This window comes from Vombatus ursinus, unplaced genomic scaffold (assembly GCF_900497805.2).
Source record: "Vombatus ursinus unplaced genomic scaffold, bare-nosed wombat genome assembly UNPS02014791.1, whole genome shotgun sequence".
In the NCBI taxonomy this organism is placed as follows: Eukaryota; Metazoa; Chordata; class Mammalia; order Diprotodontia; family Vombatidae; genus Vombatus; species Vombatus ursinus.
Window position 1 is genome coordinate 50,218,689 of NW_020954569.1, and position 23,636 is coordinate 50,242,324.

Here is a 23,636-nt window from a genome sequence, read left to right on the forward strand (position 1 = left end):
GGATCAAATAGGAAGGAAAAGAAGACAGTAGGAAGAGTTCTCTGGAAGAGTTTCATCTACTCTTAAGTGGCGAAGCAGAATTAAAAGCATCCAAGGAAATATGATCGATCTTCTCTCTTCTTTGCCCTTTGCCCTGTTTCAAAGGAAAGTTCTTGCTGTCACTGATTTTAAAATATACATACATATATATTATTTCAAAATCTGACAGATACACGTGCTGTTTATTTCACATTGGTTCCAGATTCACTGTTAATCTCTTTGCTCTCATCCAAAGAATTCCATAAAGCAGAACTATTTGCTGATCTTATCTTGGTTTGATCTTGCCCTATTCAAGAGCCAAGTCTCTTGCACTAAAAAGAAGTTTAAAATGTTTTTTTAGATTGCCCTTTAGTGGAATGAATTTTTCTTCAAGGCAGTGTCTGCATGTGATCAAACATCCCAGTTAAAAATGAAAATTTGGCCAGGTTGTTTGAACTGAGATTTTCCTTATGGAACCAAGAGGAATTCATTGTATTAATTGAAGTATCGAATAGTTTGACTTTCCCCCGCCTCTCCTCAGATCAGATCATTTCTGGCACATTAAAATGGATACACTAATTAAACTTTTTTTTTCTGATCCAAGTTCCTGTCAAGGAGCCTCTCTGCTCTTTTAAAGCTGAAACAACGTGCACCTCTGAGCCCCTACTCCCAGTTTAAAGCTAGGAGGGTTCTCAGAGAGGGGAATTCCAACTGTGAGCACACATCTGTCGGAGCATTTAAACTTCTGAGGGTCTTGTGCCACCGTTGCTTCATCAGCTGAAGGATCCTCCATCCTCTTTCGCACCCCACATCCCCATTCTCTGACTTTGAAGAGAGCTTATCCCTGAAGAGGTCACTTCAACTTTCTGGAAGCATAGCTGAGGCACTTTAGGCAATGCTTTGCTGCCTACTCTATTTCCCATTCTAAGAAGGGATGTGAGATGTTTATCTCCGTTGTGAGAGTCTGCTAGGTGCCAGTCTGTATTCCTGGTTTATAGTCCCTGCCAACTCTCTCAACTAGGAGTTATCTGTACCAAAGAGATCAAAAGTCTTATCTCCTAGCCCTGTCTTACTCCAACTAAACTATCGGTATTCTCATCTCTGCCTCCTAGCTTGCCTGGCTTCCATTAGGTCTCAGTTAAAGTTCAGTTTCTGCAAGGAGCCTTTCCCAGTCTGCCTTAATCTTAGTGTCCTCCCTCTGTTAATTATCTCCAAATTGTCCTTTATAGATCTTGTATGTGTATAGTTGTTTGCACGTTGTCTTTCCTATTAGACTGTGAACTTCTTAGGAGCACAGACTTTCTTTTCTTTTTTCTTTTTTTTTGCCTTTCTTTGTATTTCCAGTGTTGGTATACAGTAAGCACTTAATAAAATATAGTTGACTGACTGTTTCCTGAATATACCTTGCACATTTCTAGCTCTGTGCTGCTTCCTATGCCTGTAGTGCCCCTCTTTCTCTGTCTGTTGAATTATTATCCATCATTTATAGCCCAAATTCATATAATGCTTTTGCCTCCTCCTTGAAGCAAGTCTCCTACAATGTCTCTTTTGGGTGGTGCGGTGGAAGGAGCCCTGGTGTAACATAAATTCAATTCACAGCTATGCCACTTAGTGACTTTGAGACTTTCCCTGAGCCTCAGTTTCCTTATCTACAAAATGGAGTAGCATTAAATGACCTACTAAAGTCCCTTCTAGCTTTGATCTCACATAACACTCCATCTAATGTACCTATCCTGGATAATTATATACTTACAATTAATTGTGTATATAGCTTATCCCTCTACTAATCTGTAAACTTAATGAGGGCAGAAATTATGTCTTGCTTAAATCTTGTGTCTCCCCAGTCTCAGTGCAACACTTAAGATACAGAAGATGCTCAGTAAATATTTATTGAATTTAATACTGTTTAAATGGATAAATAAGAATGGCTATTCTTTGATCCTTTTCTGTGTTCTTTCTTTTTATTTTGAGATTGATGGAGCTTTAAAAATGGTTTTATGTCTAGTTGGTAAAAGAAGAACTATTTTAGTGTGGGATGGGATAGTTATTGATGAGAAATTTATACAACTAGGAGAATGATGGAATAAGTACTCAAATGGACTCTGCCTTGTTCTTCCCCATCCCTAAATGTTTCACTAATTATGACCAAGTACTCAGGAGGCCATTTGGGGTTCAAACTAATCCTTCAGATTAATTTCTAGTCTGGATTGACACATAGGTCATTCTTCTATCATCCATCTTCCTATCTATTGATGGTTTTTCATTTTGTTTTGTTTTACTTCTGCAAAAGCATCCATAGGATGGAAATCTCTTCAGCCAAATGCTATAGATGAAACATAGGCTAGAGTGACCCAATTTATGCTGAACATCAAACAATACTATCATTTATTCTCTAAGTCGTAACAACCTGGCTCTTTTTAGTCATTTTGGTTGTTAAGACAATATGAGATTAGCAAAAGAGAACAGTTATATATGTACATGTAGGTAGATATAAATATCTCTGTATATATGTATATCACATATAACATCCATATGCATACATATGAAGCAGGAGACATAGTGGATAAAAGGGATGGGCTTGGATCTAGAATTAGTCCTGCCTCTGACATACACTGTGTGACCACAAGCAAGTCATTTAACTTCTCATTGTCTTAGGCAGCCAAGAGTTTTAAGTTACAGTTGAGTTATTGTCCAAAATCAGGGAAAGGAATTGGAATCACAGAAAACAGAGAAAAAAATTATCAACATATGTGTATATGCGTGAGTATATATACATATATAGACATATGTATATATATACATACATGGATATTGTGTATGAGTGTGTGTGTGTGTGTGTAGATTGTTGTATACATATGTATAGGAGTTTCTGTTATTTTTCTTCCAAAATTTAAGCTATACAGCTATCAGAAGTCAGGATTCTTGTTGTCAAGGCTCTCAGATTACAAGAATCTGCTAATTTTAATTAAGGAGCTCAGTCACTGTCTGGTATTAGTCTCAGAAGAAGAATGAGCTATTGGTTCCACCAGTCTTGGGTTCTGCTCTGTTGATCTTGAAACTCCTTTTGCTTGTCTTGGATGTCTGCTTTAACTCCTCGGCCTGATTTCACACAGTCATAGAGATGGAGAGATCAAAGGGACCTTCTAGGGCTTTTAGTTCATCTTCTACCCTCTACAGTATCTTCCTCAAATTTCCCTCCAGCCTCTACTTGACTACCTCCCCTGGCAAGAATTTTAACTCCTTCTTAAGACATCCCATTCAATTGGAAGGTGACTAATTATTTAGCAGCTGAGCTGAAGTTTTGTTCTTTGTAGCTTCTCTCCATTGGTTCTCATTTTGCCCCTCAGGACCAAACAGAATAAGTCTAATCCCTTTTTCACATGACACTCTTACTAGTATTTTTTTTTTTTACCTTGGGTCCTGTAATTCCATGACTTTCACCCTGGACTTTGCCCTAGACTAGTTCCTTCGAACCAATGCCAGGGAATGCATCTCTCTCTTCTTGCCTTCATTTCTGGCAATGAAGTACAGCCAGTACCAAAAGCTCATTAATCAGTCCTCTTTAAATCCTTCCTGGAACGTGTTGAATCTAAGTGCTCAAGGAATGAAAATTTCTTGATTAATATCATGATATATGATGAATGCTTATTTGTGATATTCATAGATTAGAAATATTTTTACAAGAAACCATAATGCCTCCTTGTTTCTTTTCCTTTCTATAGCTTTGGGCCAGATTATGTTGTATGTAGACGGGATGAATGGAGTCATAAATCATAATGAAACCATTCAATGGCTGTATACTCTCATTGGTTCTAAGGTAAGAAAATGCCAAAGTTAAGTATTTCATGCAATGTATAGGCAAATACCCTTTCTTATGGCCAGAAAAAAAAATCTTGTGTCACTTTGCCCTAGGCATGTCACAGTACAAATGTGGTAGATTACCTTTTAGATTTTTTATGAATACCGAATAAATGAAATGTGACATGTTTTAATAATCACTGAATTTCAGAGTTAGTTGGGACCTTGGAAGCCATCCCATCAAGTCTGCTATCTCTCTGAATTTTAACTCCCTCTGAAATAAACCCAACAAGTCACCATGGAAGCTTGGGGACATTTCTATTGATTTTTATTTCAAGAATTCATATATTTATAATGGGACTGCCTTAATATTTTGGTAATAAAATTTTAAACAGTCATTAATGACAATGTTACTGAATTTTGGATTTGATTGCAATAAATATCCTTCCATTTGGCCCAGAATCCATATGAATAATTGCCAGCTTACCTTCTGATCTTATTTTCTGTAACTGGAGCCCAGATCTGCTGCCTCTTTCTGGCACAGAAATAATCCTGGGTTCTCAGTGTTTATGCCAGCACAAAACATAAACTGAAGCAGGTCCTATGAAATTGGAAAGGTTTTGAGTATGTGTTTGGCAACAGTCTGTTCCCCTACTCCCCCAAGACCTAACTTAGCTAAGGGACCCGAGAGGCCATTTAATCCGACTCATAAACGTAAAGCAATCCCCTCTATGACATAGTAGCAAAGAAGCCATATGGCCACTAACTGAAGACCTCTGATGAAGAGGAACCCACTCTCTCTCTATGCATCCCACTCTGTAATTGGACCTCTCTGTCTATAAATCCTTCCTTACATCAGCTGCACATTTGGCTCTCTGCATCTTCACACATGGTTGTTAGTTCTGTCCTTAAGGGCTAAAGAAAACGAGTTGACTTCTTCCTCCATGTGTAAAATCCCTTCAATTACCAAAGACAGATATAACTTCTCCTAGACGTCGTCAGGCAAAATAACCCTAGATCCTTCAGCCATGGAAAGGTCTTGAGACTTCTCACCATCTTAATTACCTTTGGGATGGCTCCCAACTCATCAATATTCTTGCACTAAAGTCTTGTTCTTTAGGAACAGATAAGATGTCTACTTCACTGCACATGTTATAACTATAAAACTAAGGATTCTAGAATTTTAATTTTTCTCTGTCTTCAAATTGTATGTGCCATCATTTAAGTGTTGGATCCAGATTTAGGTCAGACAGATCACAGGGTCTAGTATTGATAATAACTTTATTCTCTTCTATATAAGATTACAATGAAATAAAATCTTATTGTATAGTATTTACTATGTTCTTCCCCAAATGGAACACCCATGGATGACTAAACATAGTAATCCATATGTGGCTTTCTGTCATAATTTTTTTTACCAATTCAAGAAAGTCCATATTCAAGAAACATTCCACAAATTGAAAAATGCCACCATAAGGCCTAGGCTTAGTAAGGAAGTATGATCTTGAGGGAATCACTTAGCCACTCTGGGCTTCAGTTTCCTCATCTATTAAAATAAGGAAGTTGGATAAGAATAATTCTGAAGGGGCAGCTGGGTGGCACAGTGGATAGAGCACTGACCCTGAAGTCAGGAAGACCTGAGTTCAAATCCAGCCTCAGACACTTGACACTTACTAGTTATATGATCCTGGGCAAGTCACTTAACCCCAATTGCCTCCCAAGAAAAAAACACAAACAAACAAAAAAAAGAACCATTCCAAGTGCCTGTCTAGATCTAAATAGTCTTTGTTTTTTATGATTTCAAGTAAGTTATTGACTTTAAAAAGTTTTTTTTGGAAATAATATCTGATTGAAGGGAATTTTCCTTCCAGTTTAAGTTTCTCTGGTTTTCTGGAATCTCAGCTTAAAAAAATCATCCATGAAGCCATTAACCAGGCGGGAGAGAGAAGAATGATTTATATTGCTAATATTAAAGAGAAGTTACTGTCAATTTATTTGGAGGAAAAGCCATGAGAAGAATAGCAGATAACGAGAACACATAAGAGAACTAAATGAAATAAACAACAGAGGTTAGATAGGAATCAGCTGAATTAATTCACAGGTGAGCCAGCAAGGGTCATGTGAGTTAACTGTGGCTTATAGCAATGATGAAGAGATAACTGGACGAATGATCATACTCTTCAGCATGATAAATGTGTGAACTGCATATTTTTATTTCAAATTTACATCCAGCATCTTATACTGTAGGGGCAGCTAGATGGTACAGTGGATAGAGCTTAGAATCAGGAAGACTCTTCTTCCTGAGTTCAAATCTGGCCTCAGACACTTATTAGCTATGTGACTCTGGGCAAGTCGTGTAAGTCTTTTGCCTCAGTTTCCTTATCTGTAAAATGAGCTAGAGAAGGAAATGGCAAACCACTACAGTACTTTTGCTAAGAAAACCTCAAATGGGGTCATGAAGAGTAGGACACATTTGAAAAGTGACTCAACAACAACAATCTTACATTGTTCAGTGAGATTTTATTTAATTACCATCCTACAAAAGAAGATAAAGAAGTTATTCTCACAGGAGCCTCTGAGATGTCAGACTTCAGACCTGTATCTAGCACTGCAATAATGAATCATATAAATTGATAGTGATGAATCCAAAGTAAATGGCCTTAGTTCTATGGTGAAAACCATAAAGTGAGGTATACTTGTTATGCATCCCTAAAAAAATGTTTCTATCAAATTGTATTTTACTTATGGTTGGCTTTATGTAGGAAGACATGGATAAAAGGTTTTAAAGGTCAAGGTGAGAAGCGTGTAGTTTATCCTAAAGGCACTAAGGAGCCAATAATGGTTTTTGAACAGAGGAATGACATGGTGAGACCTGTGCTTTAGAAATACTATTTTGTTGTCAATGTATAAAGTAGATTAGAGAGGAGAGACTACAAGCAAGAAAACCAAAAAGGAAGTTTTTACAATAGGCCAGGTGATCTAAACTAGAATGGAGTCTTGAGTAGAGAAAAGAGGACAGATATGAGAGGTATTGTGAAAGTAAAATTGTTAAAACTTATCAAAAAAAAAGGAAGAAAAGAATGTCAATGGATCACTAAAAATAAAAAAAACCCAGAAGATTGCAGAATGAAGTTCAGAAGATGACGCAGGGCAATATTAAAACAACTATATTAAATGTGAAAAATACAAAAATAAAATAAGCTATACATTATAGATATTCGTGGTTTTATATCTTTTTCTGTTCTTTATGTAGGGAAATTTTCATGCTTGTTGATGTTCCTCAAGTTCATGAAAATAAAAGGAAAAAATATTTAATTGACAAGATTTGATTACTGATTGAATATGGGGGTAGGGTGAAAGTAAATGAAAAGTTTGAGCATGACTGAGGTTGTAAACCTAGGAGACTGGGATGATGGTGGTACCCTCTACAGAACAGGAAGAAGAGTCTAGAGCAGAAGATTAGTCAATTGGTCATTGAAGAACTGGGCTTCAGAAAAGGGCTTCTGACTAGATATATAGATCTGGGAGTTCTCTACATAGAGATGATAACTTAAGCCTTAGATGCTAATGAGATGATCAAGAGAGGGTTGAGGAAGAGAGCCCAGGAGGATGTCTTTCTTGGAAGATGCCAATATGCTCATTAATGGAGTAAGACATGGATGATATATAGCAAAGGAGACTGGAGTGGTTAGTTAGGTTGAAAAACCAAGTGAAGTTCATGAATGCTGACAGAGAAGAGACATCCCTAGTAAAGAGGTGGTTAATAATATCAAAAGTTAAATGGAAGTCAAGAAGGATGCCTGAAAAAGGCTATCAGAATTAGCCATTAAGAGCTATTTGATAACTTTAGATAGAACAACTTCAGTGTAGTAAACAAGTTGGAAGCCAGATTGCAAGATTGAGAAATGAGTCAGAGTTGAAGTAGAGAGGTAAATTTAGGCTTAATGTAAGGGAGACTGGAGTGGAGGGGGAGGGGGTTCCTAATATTTAGAACTATTCAAAAGTAGGATGAATGCATAGCCTGAGGAGAGAGTGGTTTCCACCTCACTAGAGGTCTTTAAGCAAAGGCTGGAAGACTAATCATTGACAATATTAAAGAGAATATCCTTGTTTAGGTACAGGTCGAACTAGATGGTGTCTGGGGTCCTTTATAACTCTGAGATGCTTTGATTTCATAATCTCTGAGGTCATCTTTAGTTTCTTATAGTTTAAGAACCTATGAGTATATATTTTAGCATCATAGGATTTAAAGATAGAAGGGACCTTAGAAATTACTTAATTCATAGGAAAATAAATTCCTTTATCTATTTTTTTCTGAGAACATGAATACAGTGCTAGTTTTTTTAATCCACTGTATTTTTGCACTTATTTCCTTAAATATTGAACTGTGTACATAAGCAGTATGCATATTAAAGCATATATATATATATATATATATATTAGCTGTGGCCTATTGCTACTACCCAGTATAGGCAGGCATTAGACTAGAGAATTCTCAGAATTTCAATATGTATAAAATACAATGAAGACAAGTTGTACAGTTTTGTACTTTTGTGTGTATTCCAGTCTTTCTTGTAAGTACATGTTCAGTTAAATTGTTCCCAACTCAGATTGGTATTTCTGGATTTTTTTGTTCATTTCCTCAGGCTGTGTTGATGGTATGGGGCATCCCTGTGAGCAAAAGTAGGGAATGTGCCGGTGTTAGAAAGAGGTGGGGAGGAGAGAAAGAATGTGGGCCTTCTATATGTTTCTTTTCTTTCATTTCTGTCTAAACTAGCCTCTGTTCCACTCTGAGATCTCAGGCTTGATTGACTCTAACCTAGCTGTATATGTGTGAGAGGTAGAGAGAGGCACCAGAGGGGAGAAGGAGGAAGAGGGAATGTTAGAAGCTGAGGGGAAAGACAAAGTGTGTGTGTGTGTGTGTGTGTGTGTGTGTGTGTGTGTGTAGTGTGTGTATGTGTGTGAGTGTGTGCGTTATGACATATTTTTCCTAGTCCGTCCTCAGTTTCATTTAATTTACTTCAACAAAAACGTAAAGTTCAGATAAAACACTTTTCCTGCCATTATGATACTTAATTTTCATATTACCCAGTATCACTACTTTGTCAGAAGTAATAAATTTAGAGACATAGTAAACTTGTAAGTTTTTAAAGGTAATCAGTGAGCATTTGTATTCCAGTTGTTTTTTTTAATGTTAAACTTTAAATGATTAAAAATCAGAACTAGAGAGAAAAAAATGAAAAATTATACTTGCATTATGGAGTTGGAAGATGTTTATTAAAATCATATTTTATTTTTAAAATATGTTCTTACTATAAACACGGCTTTTTTTTAAAAGGCCTTTTTCTGTCATTAGTAGTTTTCAGAAGCTTTACTTTATTCTGGGCTTTAGCTGTTTTTAAAGTCGTACAGTTTATGCCAGACTTTTCCATTATTTTTCAATTCTATGGTCCTCCAATCATTTTTCATATGTCTTTTAATCATCTAAGCTCATCAGAGAGTTCCTGTGCAGCCACATGGGTTTCTTTAGCAACCTCTCCCTTTTTCTTTCTCTTAAAACACACTCAAATAAAAGCATAGTGGAGATAAAATTAAATGCCATTTTGTGGTTTTTGCCTGAAAAATAACTCACCTCATGACAACTATAAATATGTGTAAGGCAATTTGGAATGAATGTTTTTATTCATTTTACTTCATTCAGGATGCAAACTATTAAATAGTTTTATACTTTTTTAAAGACTTCTGTGGTAGTAGGAGAAGGGGAGAAAGAAGGAGGATGCTTAAATTCTAAATACTCCCACAAGGGGTTCATAGCACTCTGACTCATGACAAGACACTTCATAAATTACATAGAACTATCGAATTTTTGATATCATCTTACCAATACGTCTAGATGTTATTTTTCTTAACAAAAACTCCTGCCTCCATATGAATATTTTCAAAAATTGTCATAAAGCCACTTAAAAGTTCTGTTAAAAACTCATGTTTGTTAACTTTTTCAGTATTTTTAAATGCTTAGGTATACAGCACTGATGTGTTAGACAAAATGGTCATTTGTAGGTAAAAAATACAAGACAAAAGTCCCCATCCTGAAAAAAAGGTTAAATTTTAGTTGAGCTAAAGATACATAACACTTAAGTAGCCAAGTAAGTCAGCAAGGCACTTCTAAGACCCAAACAATCAAGGTCATGCATCTCGTACACATAAACAGTTACTTGTCCATTACCTCTCTGTCCCTCGTTGTCCCCATTGTCAGGCAGTTTTGCACCTCAACTTTAAAATGTATACTTTAAGGTAGCTGTTCTAACCACCAAGCTATCTTAAATGATGCTGCCACCTAGTGTCCATCGCAGGGGAAAGTAGTAGCTTGAAATGACGAAAACATGAACTAGCCCAAGAGACATGAACTAAATCTAGTTTTCAAAGTGATACAGGAACCTCCAGGAAATCCTTAAAGGGGGGTCCTTGAGATCAAAACTATCTTCTTAATAATACTGAGATGTGTTAGTTTCTAATATGGTGAGTATCAGTTTAGATATAATTGATATAAGGTCCTCAATAATGAGGTCCTCAATATTTTTAAACTTGTAAAAGGGCTCCTGACACCCACAAGTGTGGGAACTGTTGAGCTAAAAGTTAAGGAAAGATAGTAGATTAAAGCTAGGACTGGCCATCAGAAACCAGAAAGAGAAATAGTTACCTGAGACAACAAGGCAAGGTTGTTGGTCAGAGGCCAGAGAGGCAATGAGGAATCAGGAACTTTATAGGCAGTGGAGGTTAGGGCAAGCCAGTGAAGTCTGCATCCAGACAAGCTATTTGAGAAGCAGCTACAAGGTACAAAAAAACAAGGCTGTTATCAAGGTGACTTCTTATGCAGATAACCTCTTACATGGTTGGTATAACCAACTCTAGCCATGGCAAGTGACAGTAAAAGGAAGCTGATTAGGAGACTAACTTGGCTAAAATAAGGAGTTTGAGTGATGAGATTAAAGCGGATTTTGACATGGAGGAAACAACATATGCAAGATAGGAGAGAAGGGGAAATGAAAATGACTATAATGGGGCAGTGAAAAGACTGAAATGACTATATTAATGGGTACATATTGAAGCATAATGAGATGTAAGATTTTTTTGTTGTTGATGTTTACTTGATTAGTCATGTCTGACTCTGTGTGACTCTATCTGTGGCTTTCTTGGCAAAGATACTGGAGTGGTTTACCATTTCCTTCTCCAGTTCATTTTACAAATGAGGAAACTGAGGTAAACAGGGTTAAGTGACTTGCCCAGGGTTGCACAGCAAGTGAGTGCCTGAGGCCAGATTTAAACTTGGGTCCTCTTAACTTCAGGTTCAGCACTCTATCGACTATGCTACCTTAGCTGCCCCTTGATGTGAGATTGCATAATCTAAAATACCAGACTAAGGAGTTTGGATTTGAAATGATATGAGATAGAATTGACATATCCTCTGTTCAGAACTATAACCATAGTGGGATGGGATTAGAGAGGGAAACGCAGCTTAGTACTTAATTGATAGAATTAATTAGCTAAAATAGGAAGCTATCATGTGCCTGTATTAGTGGAAGCTCCCCCTACCCCAAGAAAAACCTTCCTGTCAACAACCTTGAGCTAGTTTCACAGGATCACTGTATCCCTTCCTCAGTCATTGCTTTCTTTCAACCTTCACCCAATAAGGGCATCTTTATGCCAGTTGCCCCAGGAGGAGTTTGTGGTGCTTGTCCCAAGTGGAAAGATTCCTAGTTATGTTCTGCTTTTGGGAGCTCTTTCAGAATGTCAGGCCAACCCAGAGCGACCTGTGACCTCCATGCCTCTCCAACATAAACACAACCCCCCACCCCCCCCAAAACACACACACACACACACACACACACACACACACACACACACACACACTGAGTCTAGGAGAGCATGACAGGAGAACTTCAAAGCCTCATGTGACCCAACAATATTATATGCCTCAAGATGGAGCACATTCTCTCATCTTGCATTTGAGTTAAGATTTTCTGTACTGAAAATTATTGATGTGACAGCTTTGCCCAAGGAGAGCAGAGAGCTAGTCTGAGTTTTTCTAGGTACTTTAGAGAGAGAGAGCTCCTAACCAGACTTACCATGCTTAGGTCTATATGTCTCTGTGTTCTCTGAACATGGAATTACAGTATGTAGATGTTACTTTTCTCTTTAAACTCACAAATCCATTTCCCTGTTCTTACAGCTTAGAATTCTTGCTCATGGTAGCATTAAGTGTTCTCAAATCCACAGCAGAGCTTCACACTCCTTGGCCACTTTTTTCCATTTCGCTATGTAATTGATGATGGTGATTTTCCCCTGTTTCATAATGGAAGCTGCTGCAGTTTCCCTCAGGAGACTTGAAACCCCTTTTTGGCTGTATTTTCAATGGAAAATGGAAATTAATCCATTTTCAAACTGATGCTGGGTGACCTCAGAAAACTGAGTGGGATGTTCAACCTAGGTTGATTTAGCAAGGTTGATTAAAGATTTATATCTCACATGCAGTTTTAATTTTTCCTAGTTTGTTTTTGACTCTGTTCTGGATATTGCCTCTGCTTCTGTGAGGCTTAGTTTTTATATTCATTTGACAGTCACCTTTGATAACTCCAGATGGCATCAGGGAAACTGGTAGATTTTTTTGTAACTGATGAATGATTATAGAATTGACATTGACATAGTCAGACCTAGCCTGGTTAAGCAGGTGTATCATCATAAGTGGTTTAACTGTAGTTAGTGTGGTTGTATATGAAACAAATATTTCTATTTCTAAAATTTAATGAAAACAATTCAGTTAAAAAGAATAACCATGTCTGACCCTGGGTAAGTCATATAACCCTGCTTGCCTCAAAAAAATAAAAGAATAACCATATGTCCAATCATGGCAATGTAGGATAAGAAAGAGGAGAGATAGGGCTGCAGGGAGAAATAGGGGAATTAAAAGGAAGAAGAGGAGAAATAGGCAGAAGAAATACTCTGAAAGTAATGAAGAAAAAGAGGAAAAATAAAAGGGGAGAGAGAAAAAAGGAAAACAGAAAGAGAGGAGGGGATAAAAATAAAGAAAAAGGTAAGGGGGAGGAAGAAAAGAAGAAAGGAGGAGAGAATAGGAAAGAGAAAAAGGAAAGAGAAACAAGAGAAGATGAGGAAAGTAAATTCCCTGAGCCCAAATCTTCTCCAATATGTGTCACAATATACACACCATATGTTATATGTGTAATTATCATTATTACACATCACACATATATACACACTTGTAATTATGTGTTATGTTATAGATATGTTTCTACATGTAATCACCACATTGATTAAGGTTGTTCAGCCAGCCTTATTTGCTCCTCTGCTTCCTACTGACACATGTATACACATATGTAGAAATATTTACAGATACAATGTAATTATATACAACACGTATAATTAAAATTCTACATGTGTACATGCTTGATATGTAATTTATACACTTGTATACGTGTATATTTACATATACATGCATACACCCTGGGAGAATTTCTTTTCTTATCGTCTCTTGCTCTCCTTTCTGTCTTCCTTTTTCATTTTCTTCCATCCTTTCTTCCTGTTTAGCTCTTTGGTATATTGATGAGGGTTGTTCAGCCACTCCCGCCCAGCTAACTAATGAATCACTGACCAAATGGATTTTCCAGTATAATGCTCCTTTTTCCACTCTAGAAAGTAGTATCAAAGGATTTGAAATGATCTATTTATTAAAAATTCTCAGACTCCAGTCAGACATAGCTCTTTAGGAAAAATAACAGTGTTAGAGCTACATTTCTTCTCTGGGGATGTTTCCTCCACTACCCCAGCTGCTTCTTCCTAACTCTGTTCTTTTTTAAATGAGTTTTGATTGAAGTCTTCTGTTTCTTACATTATCATGGATATCCACAGTATTCTTCCCTCTCCTCTTTCTAGAGAGCCATCTCACATAATAAATAGTAATTTTAGTGGGGGGGGGGGGAATCAGCACAACATTGAAAAAAATCCAAAAACATGTACAATGTCTTAACGCCTGTGGACCTCTCACATCCACAAATGGGTGAGTTGGGGCTTTCTTCTCGTATCTCCTCATTCAAGTCATGCTTGATCTTTATAATTTTGTTACAATCACTTTAGATTTTTTTTTTTGGTATGTAGTTCTTTCCATTTACATTGTTGTAGTTACTGTGTATTGTTTTCTTGACTCTACTTACTTCATTCTACCTTGAGTTCATGTAGATCTTTCTGTGCTTCTCTGTATTCATCACATACATCATTTCTTACAGCATAGTAATATTGTATTACATTCATGTACCACAACTTGTTTATCCATTGCGTAACTGATGGGCATCTACTTTGTTTCTAATGTTTTACTGTCACAAAAAGTGCTACTATAAATATTTTGGTATGTAAGGGGATTTCATTCTTATTGATAGCTTCCTTGGCCAGTAATGGACTCTCTGGATCAAAGTGTGTGCATATTTTAGTCTTTATTTGCATAATTCCAAATTGCTTTCCAAAAACAGTTATACCCTTTCACAGTTCCACCAATAATGTATCAGTTTGCCTATTTCCACTAACCCTTTAACACTATTTCCTTTTTTTTTTTAGTCATCTTTGCCAACTTGCAGGGAATAGGATAAAACCTCAGGGTTGTTTGGATTTGCATTTCTCTTATTATTAGTAATTTGGAGTACCCTTTCACGTGGTTGTGAATACTTTGTAATTCTTCTTTTGTGAAGTGTTCACATCCTTTGACCACTTAGCTATTAATGAATGGCTATTAGTCTTATATATATTTATTAGTTGTTTATGTACCTTGGATACCAAACTCTTATCATAGAAATTTGATAAAAAGATTTTTTTCCCCATTTGATCACTTTCCTTCTTATTCTAAGTACATTATGTCTATGCTTTTCAGTTTCATTCAATCAAAGTTATCTGTATTACATTTTGTAATTGCCTCTAATTCTTGTTTGATTAAGGATACATTTCAGAATTGTGAGAGAGATATAATCTACTTTACTTCTAATTTCTTAATAATCTAATCATTAACATTAAGGTTACATATCCATTTAGAATATATCATGGAATACAGTGTAAGGTGTTGGTCTAACTTAAGCCTAATTTTTGGGCAGACTACTTTCCAGTTTTCCCATCAGGGAAATCAAATAAGGAGTTTTTTTTTTTCCCTAGGTACTTTTTGATTTTTACTTTCCTAAACACTGGGTTGAATATTGACTTATTTTTAAAATTAAAAATGTAATATTATTTATGCTTTATTAAAAACTTATTTATTTTGTTAAATACTTCCCAATTATACTTTAATCTTGTTTGGACCACTTCCAAGGGGCGAGGGCATGTTTGACACCTCTGATCTAGATGTCCCCTAAGGTTCTTTATAGTTCTAGATCTAGGATCCTATAATTAGACAGACATAAATGTACTTGTGTGAATGTTATATTTATATCAGATATACCAAGATACAAAGATGCACATGCTGATGCACTAGTAGCCACGCATTTATATAGAGTACAACACATTGACATACCCAGAAATGCACATGCCCAGAGGTAACCACACATGCATCACAGATAGCAAGAGAGACACCCTTAAAAAAGGACTGAATGGGACAAGTAACTGAGAGTAGACTCAGCTTGCTAGAGAGAAGAGAGTATGGACAGTTGAGTAAGAGGTGCAGTATATTTATGTCTGCGTGTGTGTGTGTGTGTGTGTGTGTGTGTGTGTGTGTGTGTGTGTGTAAGATAGGGATTAAAAAAGTCAGAAAGTAAACATCAATCCAGTATCAGCTTTATTTGTTTTTCTTTTTTGTCACCTATATGCAACTAAATGTTTCTTTTAACTTTTGGGAAATAAGATGAATTAGTGAATAAAGCACTGAATTTTGAGTGAGGAGGACCTGGGTTTGAATCTCACCTCAGATACTTACAAACTATGTGACTCTGGGCATATCACTTAACTTTTCAGCTTCGTTTTCCTCATCTGTAAAATGGAGATTACTATAGCACCTACTTGACAGAGTTGTTGGGAGCATCAAATGAGATAATTTATATGTGTATACATATAGACACATATGTGTATATACATAGAAAGACTGAGCTTTGCAAACCTTGCTTATCTGTTTCATCTTGAAATCTTTAGTTCCTGAAGATTCTGTAATTTCATTGATGTGATTCATCCAATGCAAATTGCTATGCCTTAGAATTTGTAGTTTGTCTTCCAAAATTATCATGCCTGAAAAATTCACAATATTGCAGCCACCTAATAAACTTAGCTAAGATGATCTATGATCACCCTACAGTCCATCACCAGACTCATACTGAAGGCTATACAGGTGGAGTGCAAGGTCTCCCTGCCAAGCTCCCTATTACTGAAATGCTTAAGTAAAAGCTAGATGGCTATCTTTCAGGGATGTTGTAGAGGGAGCACCTATATTGTGTATATAGTTGGATTGCATATTTTTTGAAGTCCCTTTTTAACACTAATATTCTATTATTCTGAAAGTAATGATATTCCAAGATGGATATTTATTGCTCCCCTTTGCTTAATGACTGCCATTATTCTCATCTCCCATATTTTAAATCCAAGGTTCACTTCTCTCTTTAAGCAAAAGGTGAAGTGTTTTATTTTTCCTTTGATGCTCATGATATTCTCTTCCCCATCTTCCCCCTCATGCCCAGTATGGTTTCTTTTTATTTTTTTCTGTGCTGTTTGGTTTGGGAAGTCAGCACTATTCACTGTTCCCTCTGCCTTTCATTTGCCAGAAAACAAAGCTTGTATTAGTTCCCAACTTCTTCAATCTCATTTAATCAACACATATTTATTGAGATCCTAGCATGTACAACACGGTGGTAGCTTCCATGAGGAGTAAAAATTAAATATGACTGTATTCTCATGTCTAGCAGCTCATAATTTTATTTAAAAAGACACTATATCTGAAATAGGCTTTGTACTACTTACTGTATGTACCAGTCTCTACCTTCGTCATCTTCCCAAATACATACACACACATACACACACACACACAGCTCATCTGTGTGTGCTAGATTCTAGAGTAGCAGCTGGATACAAACCAAACAATAAATAAATTAACTAACTAACTAAATGGAGTGTATTTGCAATGTGGTTTCGGAGAAATCACTTCTGATTTATAAAATTTTAAAAAGATATATTCCTCTGTGCCACCTAAGACTGACTGGCAAAAATGAATAATATGAAAAGAGGATGTGTGAGCCACATTTTAAAAAAGACCTAAATAAAAACCGTTTTGACCTTAGAAATAGAAAAGGTATATTTATGTGTCTGTCTTTTGAAGATATGTTATTTGAGAAGAAAAACTATGTTTTTCAAAGGTTATATACCTACCCAGTCACATAGAATAGGTACTTTAAGATTATGGAAATGATAATAGAACACAATACGTTTCCATGGTTCAAATTAAATTAAGAAATTAGGAGAGCCAGAGCTCCCAGAATTTTCCCTTTGAAGAGTCAAATTTCCCTTAATGAGAAGGGTTTACCACAAGATCCTATTTTGTTTTGTTTTGTTTTGTTTTTGGCTTGAACAGAATCAGAGTTGATAATTGAATTTCAGTGTTAAAGAAATAATGTCATTCCATTTTTATCATAATCCATTTTCTTTCCATGAACAAAGAAGGGCAACAAAATGTGATTTTATAGTCTTGCCAAAGGGCATTTACGCAATGCATACTTGCAGATATGTGAAACCAACAGCCAGGGGAGAAAGTGATGACATTTGCAGGCAAATCATTACTCTTTCAAAAGAAAAATAGAAGTGTTCTTAACCCAGCATGGTCTCCACTCACAACATTCCACGCCAAAGCTGCACAGACTGAGGAACAGATTCCACGACAAGAGAAAAACTGTGTTCTTTGTTAATGAAGTTGCTATGTTTATTGATGTTATTTTCTTTCTTCTGTAAAGGTGAGGCCCCGACACAATTTATTAAAAATTATTTATTTCAGAAACTTGAATTTTCCTTAACCTTTTATTCACCTCTCTGTCTCATGTGTGTGCATGTGTGTACATACACACACATATATACATATATGCACACATTTGCATATGTATGTATGTATATCTTAAGAGCCCTCCACCCATCTCCTAGGCTTAAATGAACATAAAGGTGAACTATTTATTAGTAAGGACTACCTAGATGGTTTAGTGAATAGAGTGCTGGATTTGGAGTCAGGAAGACCTGGATTCAAGTCCTACTTCAGGCACTTATTAAGACTGTGGGCAAGTCATTTGACCTTTGTCAACTTCAATGTACTCATCCGTAAAACGGGATAATAATAACACCTACTCTTAGGGTTGTTGTGAGAATCAACTGAGATAATATATGTAAAACTCTTTGCTAACTTTAAAGCACTATATAAATTTCAATTGTTATTATTAACATTGTAATCAACAATAAAACTAAGATAATTTATCATCTTTAGTGTATCAGCTATGACAAAGATCACAGCCAGAGTCACCTTTAACCATCACTACAATTGTTATCTTTTCAATTCTGGAGACATATCCACAACTATTCAGCTTTGTTACGTTTCTTTCCAAGATAAGATTTAAAGTAGTTCTCTCAGGAAAGAAATTTTCTTCGTTCTCTTTTATACTGTAGCTATGACAAGTAAAAGATCTCCAGAATGACTCAAACTGCTAGTACCTCAAGATTAGCATGGTGCTTGGCACATACTAACCATTGCCTCTTTTTTTCCAAGACAATCAGGGTTAAGTGACTTGCCCAGAGTCACACAACTAGTGTCTGAGGTCACATTTGAACTCAGGTCCTCATGACTGAAGGCCTGTTGCTCTATCCACTCCGCCACCTAGCTGTCCCTCCAACTATTGCCTCTTAAAGATACAGTAATATCTATAGTCTCTATGGGAAAGGCTATTAAAGTTAGTGTTACACAAATATGAGACAGTTGGTTCGTGTAGGAGTGTAGCAAGAACTAAGAATGGAAATAAAATGAACTTGAAGGCTTAGCTGAAGAGTAAGCTTTGTGCTTTGGGGACTAGGAAATAGATATTTATTCATTCCATTTAAGATGGAAGGGAAATTATAGATGGTATTTATAGATAAAACTAGGTACATGATAGAATTTGCAGTGATCCCCTAAAGATGTCTTGCTAGGTTGATATTAATCCATTAATCCATACTCTTTGGCTGTGGTTTTCAGCAAATTGTATCTCCATATTGTTCAAAAGAATGTTATGAGAGACTTTTTTGTCAAATGCCTTGTTGCAGTAAAGAATTAATAAATTTATGTTGTGTCCCTTACCTGTCAGTCAATAAGAAAAGAAAATGGGGTGAATCTGCATTGATCCAATAAGAAAAGAAAATGAAATGGATCTGTGTAAATTATTAGTGATCACTCTTTTCTTTTATAAGTATTCACAATCCATCTATTTAATCATTCATTCTAGAACTAAACACCAGTGCCAAGCTTACTTAGAAGCCAGTTTCTGTAATCATTTACCTTTTCCCCAATTTTTTTTAAAATTAGAGCATTCACCTGTTTTTAGTCTTTTAGAATCTCTCCTGTTCTCCATGATCTCTCAACAATTACTAAAAGCAGTGCTAAATACTGTTTGAACAATATGTTCAGTTATAATTGATATCATACTTTATACACCTGGCAAAACTAAACTTACAAAATTAAAAAAAATTATCTGAACCTCTTTTTGCTGCTATGAATCAATTATACTATTCTTTTACATATGGCTTTTTTGAGATTTCAAGATTTGTTTTCATGAATTTTTACTACTTAAAATTTAGGATGTATACTATAATTTAATAACTCAGTCAAGGAATAGTATTCAGTAAGTCAGTCATCATTAGACTTCTCAAATACAAGTTAAGAGAGAGGTGTCCATGTGAAAAAGATCGTGAAGGAAGTACAAGCCTAGTGGTAATCATAAGAACAAGATGGCAGCCAGAAAATCCAATGCACTCTTAGGCAGCATTAAAAGATCCATGATCAGAATGAGAAAAGCTTTAATTCCACTACCTTGCACCCTGCTTACATTATCCCTCTAGATCTTTGTTCAGTTCTGGGAGCCATATTTTAGGAAAGATAGACAGATTGATGTATTGCCTGGAAGAGGTTGGCCAGGATGTTGAGGGCACTGGAAAACATGTCATAAGAGAATAGATGGAAGAAATGGGGAATATGAAGAAGACTCAGATATTTGAATAACTCTCAGGTAGAAGAGGGAGTTACCTTTTTCTGCTTGGCACTAGAGGGCAGAACTAGGAACAATGGGTGAAAGTTATTGTTTGTCCTTTGTTTTCAAAGAGGACCAATGACATCAGGAGTTATTTAAATGTTGATGTAAAGAAAAACTCCATAACACTTAAAGTTGAACAGAGGAGGAATACTTTAATTTGGGAGGATAGTAGGTTCCCCCACATTGGACATCTTCAAGCAGAGGCTTTGTCATCATTTGGAGATGTTATTAAAAGATTTTTTTGTTGTAGGTGACTTCTGAGGGCTTTTCTGTATCTAAGATATTATGCTTGTGTGAGTGGTCTGTTCACTGTCAGGTACCCATTACTCATAGAAGGCAAATAAATTTTTAAGTTTTATCACACAATATTTGTATTATATAATTATAATTTAAGTCTAGAGCCCTACCAAGACAGTGATTTAATTTTGTGATCATGTAGTTACGTATTTAAGGTTCTCTTGACTATAAACCCAATGGAATTTATATTTAAAAAAAAATAAATTTCTTTGAGTAGTAATAATATTGGCCCAAAACAGGTCCTTGGATTTTGTCCCAGTCTGCTATAGCTACTTGTGGGAAAACAGAACTTTCCCCAGAAGGAACTAGACAATGAAGCAAAAAGCAATAGGTCTTGATTTAGTATATTTTAACTCACATAAAGGAAGATCTGGTGATAACTTGGGATACCCAGAGGGTTACATGGTGAAAAGGAAAGAGAAGGAAGGGTACATTGTGATCCCAGTCACCTAAGAAGCACGATACGTGCCCAACTTAGCCAGCAGGGAAATCAAAGACTTTGGGAAAGATGATTTTGAAGATGTGGCTGGAGAAGGAAGGGGACTGATGATTACGTAAGAAACTCCCTCTAGATGCATCCAGGTTATGCTAGGCTCTTTCCCTTTCTCCTAGTTTGGGGCAGGCACATCTTGGATGACCCACAGAACAGGGCTGCTTGGAGATGCAGAAGAGAGCCAAGGTTTTTAAAGGAAAGAGGAGGAGGGAGTGTATGGTTGGTGTGTGTCAATTAGCTAGTAAGCTGTAAGTTTCCAGCGAAGAAGACTCCAGGTATTGGGGGGAGGGGTTCCAGATGAGACACGGGGTGAGGATACTAAATAGTAGATGAGCACATCTGTTGCAGGAAAGGCTATACTCAAGAAACCAGAGGGTTTTTGAATCACCTCAGTTTTTGTTTTTCTCAATTCACTTCCAAGTGACCAGAATTAACATTGCAACAAGACTATTCCTAGACTTCTTCAACAGAATTAGCTTTGTAAATCCAGGGATCTTCTTACCCTGGCAAGGGCACATCTTGGCAGACTTAACCCAATAAATCACATAGAAGTAAGTTTTTTTTTCAAAAAGGAGGGGAGAATATTATATATTTATCATACAGTATTAAAATGTACTTTGATCACTGTGCAATTTTTAGAACAGAACAAATATGGTGATCTACCTGATAATGCCTTTTAAATTGAAAATTTTTATTACAGAAATACTAATATGGAGACAAACTATGCATTGGTCTTCTCTGATAGAAAGTAAGCTCCATGTAGGCAGGGACATTTTTATTTTTATATCCCCGACACCAATCATAATGTGTTTGTTGATTCACTTATTAATTGAGCTTAAAGAAGATGAAGAGAAAGTATACCCATCTCAAGCCAAGTTCAGACCGATGGCATGGAGACCACCAATGCTAGTAGCCTCAGTCAGGGCTCTTCCCAGCTATTTTCAGACTTGATCCACTCTCCTCATCTTCCTCCTGCTGGAACTCAGGCTCTGTCCCTGGGATTCTGGGTTCTGATAGATGAGTTTTTCTTTTGTATTTCCCAGGACTCTAGGCCACCGTAACACGTCTTGGCCATTTTCAAACCATGTCCCTCCATTTACACTCTCCCAGTTTCCAGCTCCCTTTTGTGTACTATGTATTGTCTTTTTGTGTATTGTCTTCCTCTATTAAAACATAAATTCTTTGGAGGCACTGAAATCTTGCTTGTATTTCTATCCTTAGCACTTAGCATGCCTACCTGGCACCATAATAAACACTTATGCAATGCTTTTTCATACATTTACTAATTCATAATTTCATAAGATTGCATCACTGACAACTGAAAGAAACTAGAAATAATTTAGTTTTGAGGATGGAATCTCCATAAATCCTGATGAAGAAAGCACTATATAAATGTGAACTATTATTATCTTCATGACCTTAAGCAAGTCACTTCTCCCTGAGCCTTACTTTTGTTATGTGAAAAATGAGTGGATTAGATTAGATGAACCCTAAGGTTCATTCCAGATCTAAATCTATGATTCTGTGGTTGCATGAGTAATACTATGTCCTTTAGTAAAGCCTAACAAATTGCTGAGAATTCTTATTGCTTAGGCCTGTGATATCAGGATATTCAGCTTGTTGACATTATGGTTAGGAATATTGCTCCCAGCTTCTAGCCTTACCTCTCATAGTCTGGGGAGTGGTGCCATGATGGAGCCTTAGGAGCACTCTGCATTTGAACAAGTGATCTTTGGGCATAAGAGTCATCGATGCCACATGGGTTCGCTGATATTCCTTTAAATGATCATAACCTCTTATGCTTCTACCCTTCCTTATTCCTTACCCACCCTGATCCTATCCTTAGTTCCCACTTTGACCTCTGATCTTTCTGCCCTGCCATACTTTCTTAGGCTATCATCCCTGCTGTAATGACATTTTTCCTCCTTTCTCAACCCCAACCCTGTAGTTAAACACTTCAGTTCAATATGTCTTCTGTTCTTGAATGACTTATTCCCCTATCTTGTTGCCATTCATGCCTTTTCAAACTATAGCTGTGGATTACTTTCTCTTCTACTCTTATTCTTATACTTCTGAACAATAAAGGAAGTCATGTAACTGAGTTGATTGGGTTCACTACAGATTTATGATGTCTCACCTCTTTTTCTTTCTTTTCTTCTTCTTCTTCTTTTTTTTGCAAGGCAATCAGAGTTAAGTGACTTGCCCAGGGTCACACAGCTAGTGTCAAGTGTCTGAGTCTGGATTTGAACTCAGGTCCTCCTGACTCTAGGGCTTGTGATCTATCCACTGTGCCACCTAGCTGCCCCTCAACTGGGTTCTTACTGAAGCAAAGCATTCCTTTTACTCCTCCCTAGTTTGGTCTTTATCCCACTCTTCACAGAAGCTGTTCTAAATCTTTTCTTTCCTCCAGTGTCCCCCACTTCTCCCCCACTTCTACTCACTCAGCTGAGAACCTCACTGTATCCAAGGGAGGGCTTGAATCACCATTTTCATGACTCTGAGGCTGACACTCTGTCCACTAGGCCATGCTGCTTCTCAGAATTTAGTTACTCTAATGTAGGACTAGGCAGCTAGGTGGTGCAGTGAGTGGATAGAGTGCCAGGCTTAAAGTCAGGAAGATGAGTTCAAATCTGACCTCAGATACTTCCTAGCTCTGTTAATCCTGGGCAAGTAAGCCGCTTAAACCTGTTTGTTTCAGTTTCCTCCTTTGCCAAGAAAACCGCGAAAAGGAGTCAGGAAGAGTC

At 36.7% G+C, this 23,636-nt stretch overlaps 1 protein-coding gene across 1 annotated transcript in view; it reads left to right on the forward strand.

Moving 5' to 3' along the window:
• The window catches only part of FHOD3 (formin homology 2 domain containing 3), a 687,613-nt gene that overhangs the window by 411,740 nt on the left and 252,237 nt on the right, over positions 1-23,636 (forward strand). Inside the window, exon 6 of the mRNA XM_027869130.1 lies at positions 3,741-3,835. Within this exon, the coding sequence (XP_027724931.1) occupies positions 3,741-3,835 (95 nt within the window). The remainder of the gene's footprint in view (positions 1-3,740; positions 3,836-23,636) is intronic.